Source organism: Coloeus monedula, assembly GCF_965178545.1.
Source record: "Coloeus monedula genome assembly, chromosome: 25".
Classification (NCBI taxonomy): domain Eukaryota; kingdom Metazoa; phylum Chordata; class Aves; order Passeriformes; family Corvidae; genus Coloeus; species Coloeus monedula.
Genome location: NC_138805.1, coordinates 5,784,496 through 5,797,462, shown reverse-complemented (window position 1 = coordinate 5,797,462; position 12,967 = coordinate 5,784,496). Strand labels below are relative to the sequence as shown.

Sequence of the window (12,967 nt, the reverse complement as noted above, 5' to 3'; positions counted from 1 at the left end):
GCATTAATTCACATGAACCTGAAAAGAGGAAGCTGGGGGAGCTGAGATGGAACAGTTTCAGCTGGGAATGCAGCCTGGAGCCCAGCCTGGCTCCAGCTGGGAGTCCCACCGAGCCCAGCACAGGGCTGGACACCCGAGCTGGCTCTGAAAGGCAGGTGTTTTAAGTTATCAGAGCTCAATCTTCTTAAATTGTGGTAAATTACAACCTAGCGGTATTGAAATATTAATATCTCTATTCGAGCTGGGAGAAGCAAGTCATTTTGTTATCATCCCTTCGGAATATTTACTAGTCTTGATGGCTGGACTTCCCAAACTCCAGCACCTTCTGACACAGCAAAGCACTGGGCTGTTCAGCAAGCACCTGCTTGCTCCAGAGAGGGGCCACAAACTGTCCCCAGGATCTGTCACCGTGCCACGCATCTCCGGGAGAGGTGCCCGAGCAGCACAGCAATGCCATCACCTCCCCAGCAGCACAAAACCTCCCGGGGAAGAGCCCGTCCTTTTCTAAGAAGCGGATTTAGGAGCAGCCTCAGACAAGGACCAGCTTCGTGCCAGCCAGGGCTCTTCCTCTTGAGATAAGAGGCTTTTCCTGCTCTCCACGCACGTCCATCACCTGTGCTGGCAGGCTGCTGCTTGGACCACACAGCCAGCCCCGAGCCCACCCACACCCAGCAAGTCCCTCAGAGCTGAGCACGGTCCTTTAGCTGGCTGGAAATCTGACAGAGCCAGGGAAAGGCTGAAGGATTTGTGTTTCAAGGGGGTTCGTGCCATCCCCTGGGCAGGCACTAGACTGCCGTTCACATTCCCCCAGTGGCAGCAGCTTTCCTGAGACCTCCTTCCTGATCCGGGTGGTCTGACCGCCCGGGTGCCCACCCCAGCCCTCCTCCAAGGCTGGTGAGAAGCTGCCCCAGGAAAAACCCCACCTGTGGGACCCCAAAAGGGCTGGAGGGGCCACCAGGGCTTCCCCAGCCCCCGGCTGAGCCGGGCTGCAGGGATGCTGTGCAGAGCAGCAGGCTAATGGCCACCTCGCAGCTCATTTATTATCCTCATTAAGGGTGTTTGACACCTGCCCTGTTCAAGGAGAAAGTGAACCAAAGCTTGGCACGCACCGGGCTGGGAATTACAGGTAGGTGGCAAGTCCTAATCGTTCCTCCGTGCTGAAGAGAGGACGGCAATTCCATCACACACTGCCTGCACGTTCGGAACGCTGGAGCAGCCCCCGGCCTTGCCCGGAACCAGCTCCCTCCAAGCCCTCATCTCCAGGACACCTTTCACGGCCTTTGTGCCAGCGAAGGGAGTGACCTTGGAGTTGATGGAGCGAGAAGTGGCACTTCCAAGCTCCATGGAAGGGATGAGGAGGGAAGCGGCCGAGGCTGGTCCCTTCCAAGGGGAGCTCAGAGGTGCCTGGGAGAGCAGCACATCCTCCCAGGCTGCCACCTCCCCACCGTGGCTGCCCAGCCCCAAGGGTTAAAGCCGTGACTCCCGCACGCTGTGCCCCTCGGGGACCGGTCTCAGGGGGGTGGAAATCGTGTCAGGAAATGCCAAGCAGGGGCTGGGGCATTCAGCTGGTGCCCAGCACAGCAGCAGCGATGGCAGGTACCTGCCACAGCATCTTTCCTGCCTGGCACTGCAATTTGGCTGCCACACGAGTCCCACCCTGGTGGCACAGCTCCTCTGGCTCGAGCACCACGGTCCTTCCTGACGTGACAAAGCAAAGAGGGAGCAAAGGAGAACCTGCCTCTGGTCCTCTGTGGGTAAGGGCATGGCTCAAACATGCTCCAAGCGCCTGCTCCTTAATGCATCTGCATGGAAATTAAGGCCTGAACCACCTCCAGCGATTACGACAGCACCCAGGCTGAGGCTGTAACCCTTGCCTGGGAAAAAAAGCTCTCCCGGCTGGATTCCTGCTTCCTGAACCTCCCATGGCAGCCTGTGAGAGGTACCAGCCTCACCACACCATCCACCCAGAGCTGGACATTCCCCAGCCCTGCCCCACCTGCCCAGCCTGGGGACCCTCAGCTCTGGGGGTGAGGAACAAGCCCAGAGACCACAGGCGAGGGCCTCTCCCTCCCCTTGCAGGGCCACCTCCACGCCTTGGCCATGCTGAACACAACGCCTGAGGAGCTGCAGCTGAGTCCCAAGGGGACATCTGGTGACATTACCCAGCCAGAGTGACAGCCCTGCATCCCCAGGGAGGCCAAACGAGCGGGCACTAGGGGTGGGCAAGGGGACACACCAGAGGCCATGCGTGCCTGGCCTTGGGCTCCCTCCACAATGGCCAGGCCACTCTCCCAGTGCATCACAACCCACTCGGTGGCTTTGCAAGGTGGAGACCAGGATTTCCACCATGCAGCCGAAAGGACAACACATCAGGGCAAGCTCTGCCAGCTCCTCACCTTTTCCCTGTCTCCTCCAAGCCGTGCTCGCTCCCCTCTCAGGGCCAGGAGCCGCTGCAGCCCTTCCTGGGCACAGCTGGGAGCAGGCAGGAACAGGAGCCTGGAAATGGAATTCCTAAATGTTTGGTACAGCTCTGCTGGCGGATGATGGCGGCAGCACACAGCCTGCATGTGGTGGGGGATATTTCTGCGGGATCCACGAGCAGGGAAAGGGTAACTCCCAAGCCCATGGTTATGTAAAGATGGAGAGCTGGCTATAACCGAGATTTCAAAGGCAAGGAACGCTCTGCACCCAGAGCTGCCGCTGCACATCCTCCCCGAACAGCAGCACCGCAACGACTGCAACGACCGAGCGCCTTCCTCCTTCGTGCCCACCATGGAAGTCGCACCTATTAACGTGCTGCCTGCCTGGCTGCGAGATGCCTCCGTGTCATCCGAGGCGCGGCTCAGCCTCGCGTGCTGCCATGTCAGAATTCCTGCCACAAAGACTTCCAGCTTTTTTCTTGCCCTCGGCTCGCCAGATGCTCCAGAGAAGGACGGAGCGCTGCCCATCCATCCCCCCAGGACGGGGCCACATGGGCAGAGATCCCGGCACCCCAACACCGAGGTGCTGGAGCCACGGCTGCCCCAAGCCATGCCCCAAGCTCCCAGGCAGCCCTCAGCTCCAGAAAGGGCTGTTCCACAGCACATCCCTGGCACTCGCCCCTCGCACAAGGCACAGCCTCTTCCTCCAGAGGACAAACACCCAGGAACATCAGGGTTGCCTTTACCCATTCCCCATCCAAAGGCAGGAGCAGCCCGAAGCCTGTGCCAGGCACAGGTAAAGGCTCCGGGCGAGCCGCCATGGTGGCTCCTGGTGCTGGGAAATTTTGGCAGGATAAACAAGCGCCGGGCACGGCGAGGAGCTGAGCACTGCAGGCTTCTCCTCCGTGCATTTAATGAGGTTTCCATGTTTCATTTCAGAGACAAACGAGTGCTGTGCCACACTGGGGGGCCGAGATGGGAGAGATTAGGAACCGCGAGCTGCACCGTTCGCTGCGCCCAGCGCGGGAACATCATGTAAATATAATGCCAATATAAATCAGGCGGCAGAGCCATCCAGCAGCAGCACGCAGGGAGATGCTTCCCTGGCTCCCAGCCTCTCAGTTGTGACCAGTCCCTTCCTCATCACACCACTCGCCTCCCCTCTGCCTGGTTGCTCTCCCTCACACTGCCAGACCATCTTGCTGCTCAACTCTCTGCTTGCCAACCACCTATTTCTGTTTATTTTGTAAACAGGGGCAGAAATAAGCAGCTACAGCCCATCAAGGGATTTCTAAACTTCAGGGGTCCCTTGGATCAAATGTTTATCTGCTTTCGGTTTCTACTTGAGCTCTTGTTCTACAGCAGGAGCACGTTAAAAGGATGTGCTTCGATGCCCAGAAATATTAAGTATCTGAAAGGTTTATCATGCATTAAGCAATTCATTTTTTTTTTTATCCTATTATTCTAATGAAACTTCCATTGTATTGCTGTCCTCTCTCTGGAATCGCTTCACGTTAACACTTTGCATCACCAGGACTGTTCGATGCTGAAGATATCTTTTTTTTTTTTTAAGAAATAAAATGTAAAACGAGGCCACGAGGAGTTGTGCTAATGGAGGCTTTTAATTTGCTCTTCTCCGAAGAGATAGCTCTGTGGGAAGAGATCCCTTTTCCAAGAAGCTGGGGCTGAAAAGATGCAAAAAGCAATAAACCGGTGCAGCTCTTTATTATTTTGACTATTGGGGGTCGAAAGGAATCATGGCATCCTCGACGGTTATCTGTTCCCAGGTTTGTTTTTTCCTTTTAGCACAGTAAAAAATGCAAATGTAAGCAAAGCAGACGCTGGCACATTCAGCTCAGCAGATCTGAAGCACAATAGCGATTTTGGGTAAAGCTCCCAAAAGCAGCTTCACCCCAGCTCGAATAAAGCAGCTATTCCACAATTAATAATTGATGGAATAATTGATCATCACCGCACAACTGGACAGGGTGCCCTATTAAACCTCAGTAAATATTTTTCATTGGATTAACATTCAGCTAACGGGGTAATGTAATGGGCAGCAAGAGAGGTCTCATGCAAGGAGGCAGCTCCGTCCCCTTTCTTTCACTTTCCTCATTTCCTAAAATTTCCCCCTTGCTGTTCTCAAATGTCAGAGACGATAATTAGGGCAAATGTCATTTTACATCCTCCGAGCAGACAATTTTCCAAGAGGTGGGCACTTCCAGCACCGCATCCGCGGGTCGGATCATGGGCAAGGAGGTAATTTATTACAGAAACATAATTAAAAATTCCCGCAGATCCGGAAATGGGCAATTCCTTTATGTAACATGGATCGATTGTTGTAACAAACGCAGTGGGATTTAAGTGCCCGTGCTCCACGCAGCTCCTGCCTCTCTTTAATTGCATCTAGAGCAGAGACTCGGTTAGAGTATCACCCCGCTGGATGTGGGCAGCATTCACTTAATGCCCAACTTTAAATTAATCTGCAATCTTCCAGCGTGTGTCTCCTTGACACGCTCGTTCCATGATCCTCCCCATCCCCCCCCCCATACATATATGATTTATCTATAATCTGATTGGTGTCAAGCCGTTGGGTTACACTTCGCACAGCGTTCCTAGGGGGAACGATGCGAATGTTAAGGCATCGCTGGGCTGACAGGATCAGACTGAGAAGTGCTCCGGGGACGCGGAGCGCTCGGTCCCGGCGCGGCACCGCCGGAGGATGCTGCGCCCGTCGGTGCGGGGTCCCGGCCGCGGCTGCCACCGCCGTCCCGGGGGCTCCGTCGCGGAGCCGCTCCGGGATGCGCCGGCACTACCGGCCCCGCTCCGCGCACCGAGCCCCGCGCTCCGCCGCGCCGTCCGGGGCGAGCGCTCCGGGAGAGCGCACCGACAATCCCGGGCACCCGGGGAGGGCGCAGAGAGAGAGCGGCAGGGCGCACCGAGAGCCGCGGAACCCCGGGGAGGGCGCACCGAGAGCCCAGGAAGGCGCACCAAGAGCCCCGGGACCCCGCGGAGCGCGCACCGAGAGATGTGGGACCGAGAAACGGAGCACCGAGAGCCCCGGCGAGGGCGCAACCCGTGCCGCCCGCCCTGTCCCACTGCCGGGGACCCCCGCCGCCCCCGCCCCGGTGCCCACGTACCTTTCGGCAAAGAGTACAGCAGGAGAAAAGTTACCAGCCACATGCCATACAGAGCAGCTCTGGCCCCGGGCTGCGGCGCAATTGCGGAGGTGCGGTGCCCCGGCGTGCCGCGCTCCTGCCGCCGCTGCCAGCCCGGCTGAGGTGCCCAGCGCCGCTCCCGCTCCGCCCCGCTCCGCTCCCGCCCGTGGGCCGGGCTCCCGCCCGCGCCCGCCCCCCCCGCGCCGCGCAGGGCTGGGGGCGGCCGCGGCCCCCGCCGGCCGAGCCCCTTCCTCCTCCTCCTCGGCGTGCGCGGGGGCTGGCAGAGCCCCTGGCCCCCACCGGCCGCCCCCGAGCTGCGCTCCCCCCCGGGCCATCGGCCCCGGTGCAGCCCCGCGAGGCCGGAGCGCGGTTCGCGCTCCCCCAGCCCTGCAAAGCGGCACCGCGGAGCCTTGCCCCAGGTGAGCCCTGTCCTGGCCGTAGGGCTGCGGCTGCAGCAGCACGGCTGGGCCACCCGGGACGCGCAGCTGGCACTTCTGCTCCCCGGGCCTCCCGCACACTCTTCCAACATCCGGGGGACAAAACCAATGCAATGGTTTGGGTTGGAAGGGACCTTACAGACCACAGGGACACCTTCCACTAGACCAGGTTGCTCCAAGCCTTGTCCAGCTTGGCTTTGGACACTTGTGAGGATGGGAGATCAGGGTTTCAGCAGCTCGTGCTGCTCCCATGAGAGGGACACAAGCCAGACAGGGCCAGCAGATTCATTACACATTCATCCCTCCAGCCAGCAAATAACAAACAAATACCAGCTAATGCTTTACTTTGGGGTGTATTTATCCAAGGCTTAGCTCAAGCCGAGGCTTGTACTCCCCAAGACTTAGTCGCACCAAAGCCAATTTGTCTGGACCGTTAGAGCATTCAGAGTGTCTTTCCTTGAAGTGATTATAGCAGGTTTTCTTTGCTTTCCAAAACAGCCTTTACAAGCTCAATTTGTTGGAAAATAAACAGAAAGAAAGATTAAAGCATTCAGATTTCAAACAAAACAACCAGCAGGAAAAACATTACGTTCGGATTTTTTAAAAAGCGCTGTTTAGATTTAATTGAAAACGCAACTATCGTCACGGAAATTGGGAAAACAACAGTCCCTTGGCCATTTCCAGCCCTCGTGGATTCACTGCAAGCCTCCTCACCTACAAGCCCCCTGAAGAGCTCACCAAGGGGGCACCCGTGGGTGGGAGGTTCCCATCTCGGAGCGGGGACACAGCCAAGGACACGGAGAAGCTGCCAGGACTCAGGATCCTCCATGCCCACCCCGTGTCCCCCGTCCCCTCCCTGCTCCAGGCCACCCACACCAGAGACGCTGTCATTTTAGTGACAAGCACAGCGAGGCCACCGCCACCTAACCCTGCCCAGCCCTCAGTGCCAACAGCAGAAACAGGGGCAAACACTGCCCGTGCTGTGCGGGTCTGGCACACCACAGCCTTCCCCCCCCCTCCTCCTCCTCTCCAAGGATGTGCTTCCTCTTCCTCGGTGCTGCCGAGCTCGGTAGCGCTGTCACCACCCCCTCCCCAGCCCGTTCCGAGGCCACCTCAGCGGCTCTGTCACGGCGCGTGGGTGTCACAGCCCTCCCACACGGGCATGTGCCGCTCACCAGCCCCACGCTCGCACCCCTGGCCGTGCCACCAGCGTCCCGAGAGGCGGCGAGGCAGCAGCTGATGCACACGCGGTGCCCACACATCCCTCCAGGAACCGAGGTGCATTTCAATCGCCACCTACATCGCCGTACAGATGTTCGCTGATACTTCGCGGGGAAATTGGTATGCAGGCCCATGCCCAGGCAACCAGCAAAGCCCGGGCTCTGGGGAGCCCCAGCCACATGCCAGGCATCTGCCCCCTTCCCTCCCCGGCAGCTGCTGCAGGATGGCAGCACGGCACAGCCCAGCCTGCTGCCAGCGAGCTGCCAGCCCCGGAACCTGCTACAGCACTTTGCAAACCAGCACACAACGCATCGGACTCAGGTGTGATTGGTACCCTCCCACACTTGGCAGTGAATGAAATGGGGGTGCGTGGGCTGGCCGGGCACTCGCTGGCACAGCACCCACGGGGCCCCACAGAGCTCTGTGAGGCATGTGAGCAGGGGGAGTAAATGCTGCTCGCCCGCTCATTTTTAGCTCCCTTGGCTGTTCAGCAGCTCTCGTGAGCTTCCTCACCATCCCCAGCTCAGAGAACCAGCCCAGCACACTGATCTCCCCCACCAAGGGCTCCTTCCTCCAGGACAGGAGCTGCTGGCAAGGCAGGAAGCATCACCAGAGTCAAAACTTAAGCCTGGCAGGGCGAGCACTCAGCCTGGGTCACACTGGGGGAGGCCTGGTGAGTCCTTGAGCCGCCTGTGCCATTCACTACGGCCCCGTTTGCTCCTCCATGGCTCACTCAGCCCAGGCCCTTTGCCAGCTCGCTGAGCCCCGGCCCACGTGCGGGGCTGGCAGCGTCGGGCAGGCAGCCAGGACTCCAGGAGCAGGAGCTCCTGCCAGCCCACACCTGGGGCTCAGCTCCTGCCCAGCAGCCAGCCACCGTTTGGGGACATCAGCCTCTCCACAGCTCCGCGTTTGGATGCACACGGGAAGCATTTGTGCGTCGCCTTTGCACGCGTGCTCAGCCCGGAAAACTGGTGTCCTGCTAACAACCAGAACTGCACCGTGTGCTTTGTGTGGCTGTCATGAGGAAAGGCAGGAAATCTCCACAGTAATTATTTGGGCACTGCTGACCTGTGCTTTGGCAGCACAGGCGGCTCGCAGGAAGCCAGGCCAGTGCTGACTCGCGAGGAGAAGCCTGTCTCACGCTCCCTGTAGCCACTGCCCTGCTCACAGGCAGCCAGCAGCCTGCCAGAGCCAGCAGCCGGCCCAGCTGCACGGCTCAAAGGTGAAGCTCATACTGAGGAATTGATTCCCTGGCCCAAACTCCGCACAAGACACAGGAGGAATTACAGCAACACATGTCCACGCACAGCTCTGAGCCCCAACAGGCTCCGGGAGGGGGGACCCTCTGTGCTTCACCACAGCAGAAATTGCACAGGGGAGGGTCTTGCTGCCTCTCCTGAGGGCACGAGGCAGCCCACAGCCCTTCGAAAACAGCCACCCCCTTCCCTGGCACTTGTTCTACCTCTGGGCAGAATTACACTCAGCTCCAGGCTCCCCCAGAGCTCTGGGGGTTAACGGCAGTGCCCTGTGCTCACCCACCCCATTAGCCAGGGAGGTATTTCCTCCTAAAGACAATTATTCCACTAATACTCGAAAAACCCCCTCTCCATGCAGGCACACAGAGGGACCGTGAGGAAAACAACCAAGAGCAGGGTCCCCATAGCACCCCCATGGCTCCCGGGGTCAGCACCCCACATCGCCCCCGGCCAGGGCACACCTCACCTCCCGCCGGGCCCCAGCCCCGTGGCCTCGGCCGCCCTCGAAGACAAATCCCCGGAGGAAGCAGTCATTAAAACAACAGGGCTACTTATCTCGGCGAGCCGATTGCCACAAAGCCCTTCCCACGCATCGCCAACTTACCCTCACAGCACCTCTCCGGCGAGCAAGGCCAGCCCGCTGTGACCCCTCACTGTCCCACAGGAACAAAGACACGAACTGTGTCCCACACAGCCACCTCCAGCCCAGTCCCACCAGTAGCATGGTGGACGGGCTGCGGGGTGATTGCAGGATGGGTTTCAGCTGGGCTGATTACTGGGTACACCTGGGTGGAAAAGTGCTGGGCGTGCCCGGGACTGATTCCCTCCAGCAAAACCTGTCCTGGATCCTCGTGCCCCTCCTCCCCAGTTGCCCCCAGCCCCAAGGCTGGCCCTGTGTGGGTGCTGAGGGGGGAAGGACCCCACCTTGCCTGTGGCTGCAGCCCCCCAGTGCCTCAGTCTCCCCAGTGGCAGAGGGAGCAGGCGGCTGCCACATGGAGTGGTGGCACTCCAGTGGCCCTGGAGGTGGCAAGGGGCTTGTGCCTCAGTAAAGGGCTGGCAAACCCCTGGACAAACTGGCGCCAGCAGGTCAATTACCCAAAAATGACATCCTACTTAAGCCCCTTGGTCGTGCACTACAGGAACAGCTGCGCCTCATAAGGGATCCCTGGCACTTGTGACTGTGGACAGGCAGTGACACGAAAAGCAGGAACAGTTTTAAACTTCCAGCCCAAACCATCCTGTGGCTCTGTTCTCTGCGAAGGGCTCCGTGTCCCCCGTACCCAGAGCCGGGATTCCTCGCCGGGCAGTCGGGATGCTCGGCTTCCCAAGGAAAAGCCGCTTTCCCGGCAAGAAGCTGGGATTTGGTTCCCTCTAGCGTCGCCGCGCTCCGTTGCTGAGCGGGGACAGGGGCGAGGGGACTTGGCCGAGGGGAGCCCCGTGCGGGGAGGAGAGCGGGGTCCCTGTCCTCGCCAGCGCCAGGGGCTTTGCACAGTTTTAGCACGCTCCGGGGGCTAAACAGCCTGCCCAGGACAGCGGTGGAGGGATTTAAAACAGGGATTTAAAAGACAGATGTGACCCCTGGGGACATGGTTTAGTGCTGGCCTTAGCAGCGTTGGTTAATGGACTTCGATGGTCTTAGAGGTGTTTTCCAACCTCTGTGATTCCAAGGCACGGTCCTGAGACACACGGACTGGGTTCATGGGGACCCTCCTTTGCTTCCAGCCACATCCCACTGTAAATCCCACTGGGAGCACCCAGCCTGTCCATCCCCAGGCGTCGCTCCCACAGCATTGCTGCCTCCGGCCGCCTCCATGCGAGCAGTTATTCCCTAACCATCTCCGCTTTGGGGCACGTGCAGCACGGAAATGGGGGCTGGAATGTCGTTTTCTGGGGCTGGAGGATAATTCCAGCCTGTGGAGCGCTGCTGTTTTGGCAGAGGTGCTGCTGCTGCTGCTGCTGGATGCGCTGCCTTTTCGGGAGCAGAACAAAGGGAGGCCGAGGCGCGTGGCTGGCTCCCCGCCAGCCCGGCCCATCTCTCCGCTCTCCAGTGTTCCTCTCTGTCTCCCTGAGTCACCATTTGCTGCTCTCCTCTTTAAACTAATGAGGAGACATTTTGCATTCGTGTTTCCTCATGGGCGAAATGCGTCCCTGGCATCACGGAGCAGAGCTGGCAGCTCCTCCCTGGCTGCTGCTCCTCCGGTTCCGGCCCTGCTGCATCATGTCCTCGCTTCCAGTCAGGGATGAAGCAAAGGGACAGGCCAAGCCACAGCTGGCCAGAGCCCCTCTCCCTCGTACCTGTCCATTCAGAGACTGGTGAAGAAAACAGGGAATAATCAGCGCCAAGGGGAAACTGTTTGGGTCTGGAAGCCTTCCCAGAGGAAAAGGGCACTCCAGTTGTCCACTGTATTATTTACCCAATCCCCTTTGTGCCGCAGAAAAGATTTACTTTGAGAAGATTAATGGCTCAAGGGGCTGTGAGAGAAATCCTCCGAGATTGCCTGGTTCAGGGGAGGTGGCAAACACCTCCTCGCCAAGGCCACGGAGCACAGGGAGCACAAGGAAAGGGCTGAGGGGCTGGGCTTGTCCATGGGACACCCTCCAGTGGGGACAATGACTCACCGTGGGGAGAGCAGGACCCTCCCATCGGGGCAGTGGCAGGAGGAAGGAGACACGGTGGCCTTTTCCTGGGGTGCCCCCAGCTTCCCTCTCCCAAAGCTCCAGGGCTCAACGTCCAAAACAAGTGACTATGGAGGTGTGGAGAGCTGCCGGCAGCCCCCCCTACCCCAGCACAGGGAGGGCACATTTACTTTCCTCTGTTCCCGGTTCCCAGATTCCTGGAGGAGCACGGTGCTGGGCTGCTCACAGCTGGAGCTCTGACAAGACCCAGCCCTCCAAATGTCACGCCCAGTGCAAGGGTTTGGGTGCTGGGTTGTGCCCTGCTGCTGCCCCCGTCGGTGTCCCCAGCCCTGGCTCACCCCGGGCCGGGCTGTGGGGCTGTGCAGGTGCGGGCACACGCGGGAGTCCCCAAGCCGTGCAGAATAATGCCATTAATGCCATCTGGTGCCGAGACAGAGATCCCGCACGGGAGCCAGACACGGCTTTTCGCTCCCTGTAATCCCCGGCCCCAGAGCCACGGGGGTTCCGTCTGCGGGGCTCACGGGGAGCTGAAGGGCACGGCAGCAGCCCTTGCACGCTCGGGAGCCGGGAAGGAGGGGAGCCCTGGGGCTCAGGGTGTGAGACCCTGCTGAGGACGGGCTCATTTCACACCTGCTGCCTTCCTGTCTGCCGAGACCTTCAGCTTCTGATTTTGGGGGACACAATCCCACCACACTCAGTGAGGTGTGGGCAGGGCAGTTCTGGTGTGACCAAACCCTTCTGTGCTGTTAAACAGGCACTTTTCATGGAATCTCAGGATCATTTAGTTTGAAAAGCACCTCTAAGACCATCAAGCTCAACCATTAACCATTTTCTCCCTCAGTCAAAGGACTCAGGTCCCTGTTTGAGCTGTGCAAAGTGGCAATGAGTCTTTATTAGTGGGTCAGTGTCAAGTCAAAATTATATTCCAAAATAATCTCCTTATTGTGTTAAATAAGCACCTCAGATTAGACAAATTGCACGGATTTTGCCTAATAACCTTCCCCCAGTTAATCCTATTTTTCTGTCAATGTCTGACCTCGATCAAAGCCCAAACAGACTCAGGGAGTTGGTTTCTCCATCCCCGTTGTGCTGGGATGGTCAGAGTCCCTGAAGGCAGCCCCTCGCACACCTGAACAACCACAGTGGATTCAGGGGAGGGGAGGAAACCCCCTGAGTCGGGGTTTCTCACCCAAACCATTCCCTGGTCAAACACCCCCTGGACTTAACAGTGTGAGAGTGAACATCCTTCCCTGAGTGCCTCCTCTGCTTGTTTGGGGTGCCCCGAGGGCCCCTTTGCCCCAGGCCTGCAGGAGAAGGGGTGAAGGTTCTGGGGGACAGCGGTGGGGGACAGGCAGCCCGGTGGGGGACAGGCAGCCCTGCCCTCCCGTCACTAGGTGTCTGTGTCGGGCCGGCTCTCCGCACACAGAGCGAACCTCCCTCCTCACTCACCGCCCAATTGCGGGAGAGTTTGGCTCTTTTTTTTTTTCATTTTCTCTTTGAAAGAGGCGTTTCTGGCTGAATCCGTAGCTGAGAGAGACCGAGAGCTCACACAGAGCTCTGTGCTTATCCCAGCCCTGCTCCCGACCGAAAAGGACGCCTGAATCACTCTCCGTGGTGCTGTGCTGGGTTGACCTTGGCTGGACACCAGTTGCCCACTGAGCTGCTCCACTGCTCCCCTCCCCAGCAGAGCAGGGAGGGATTAAAAAGAGGGAAAATCACCCAAACGCGTGGGTCAAGATAAAGGCAGTTTATAAAGTGAAAGCAGAGGGAGCGTGAACACAAGAAAAGGAAAATAAAAGAAACCCAGAAGACTGAAATTCTCCACTTCCCATCCACAG

At 58.8% G+C, this 12,967-nt stretch overlaps 1 protein-coding gene across 1 annotated transcript in view; it reads right to left on the bottom strand.

Moving 5' to 3' along the window:
• Positions 1-5,603, bottom strand: part of DSCAML1 (DS cell adhesion molecule like 1) — a gene marked incomplete at both ends in the record, with an annotated part of 93,991 nt that extends 88,388 nt beyond the window's left edge. The window contains one exon of the mRNA XM_082297091.1: positions 5,561-5,603. Coding sequence (XP_082153217.1) covers positions 5,561-5,603 — 43 coding nt within the window. The remainder of the gene's footprint in view (positions 1-5,560) is intronic.
• Positions 5,604-12,967: the final 7,364 nt, after the last annotated feature.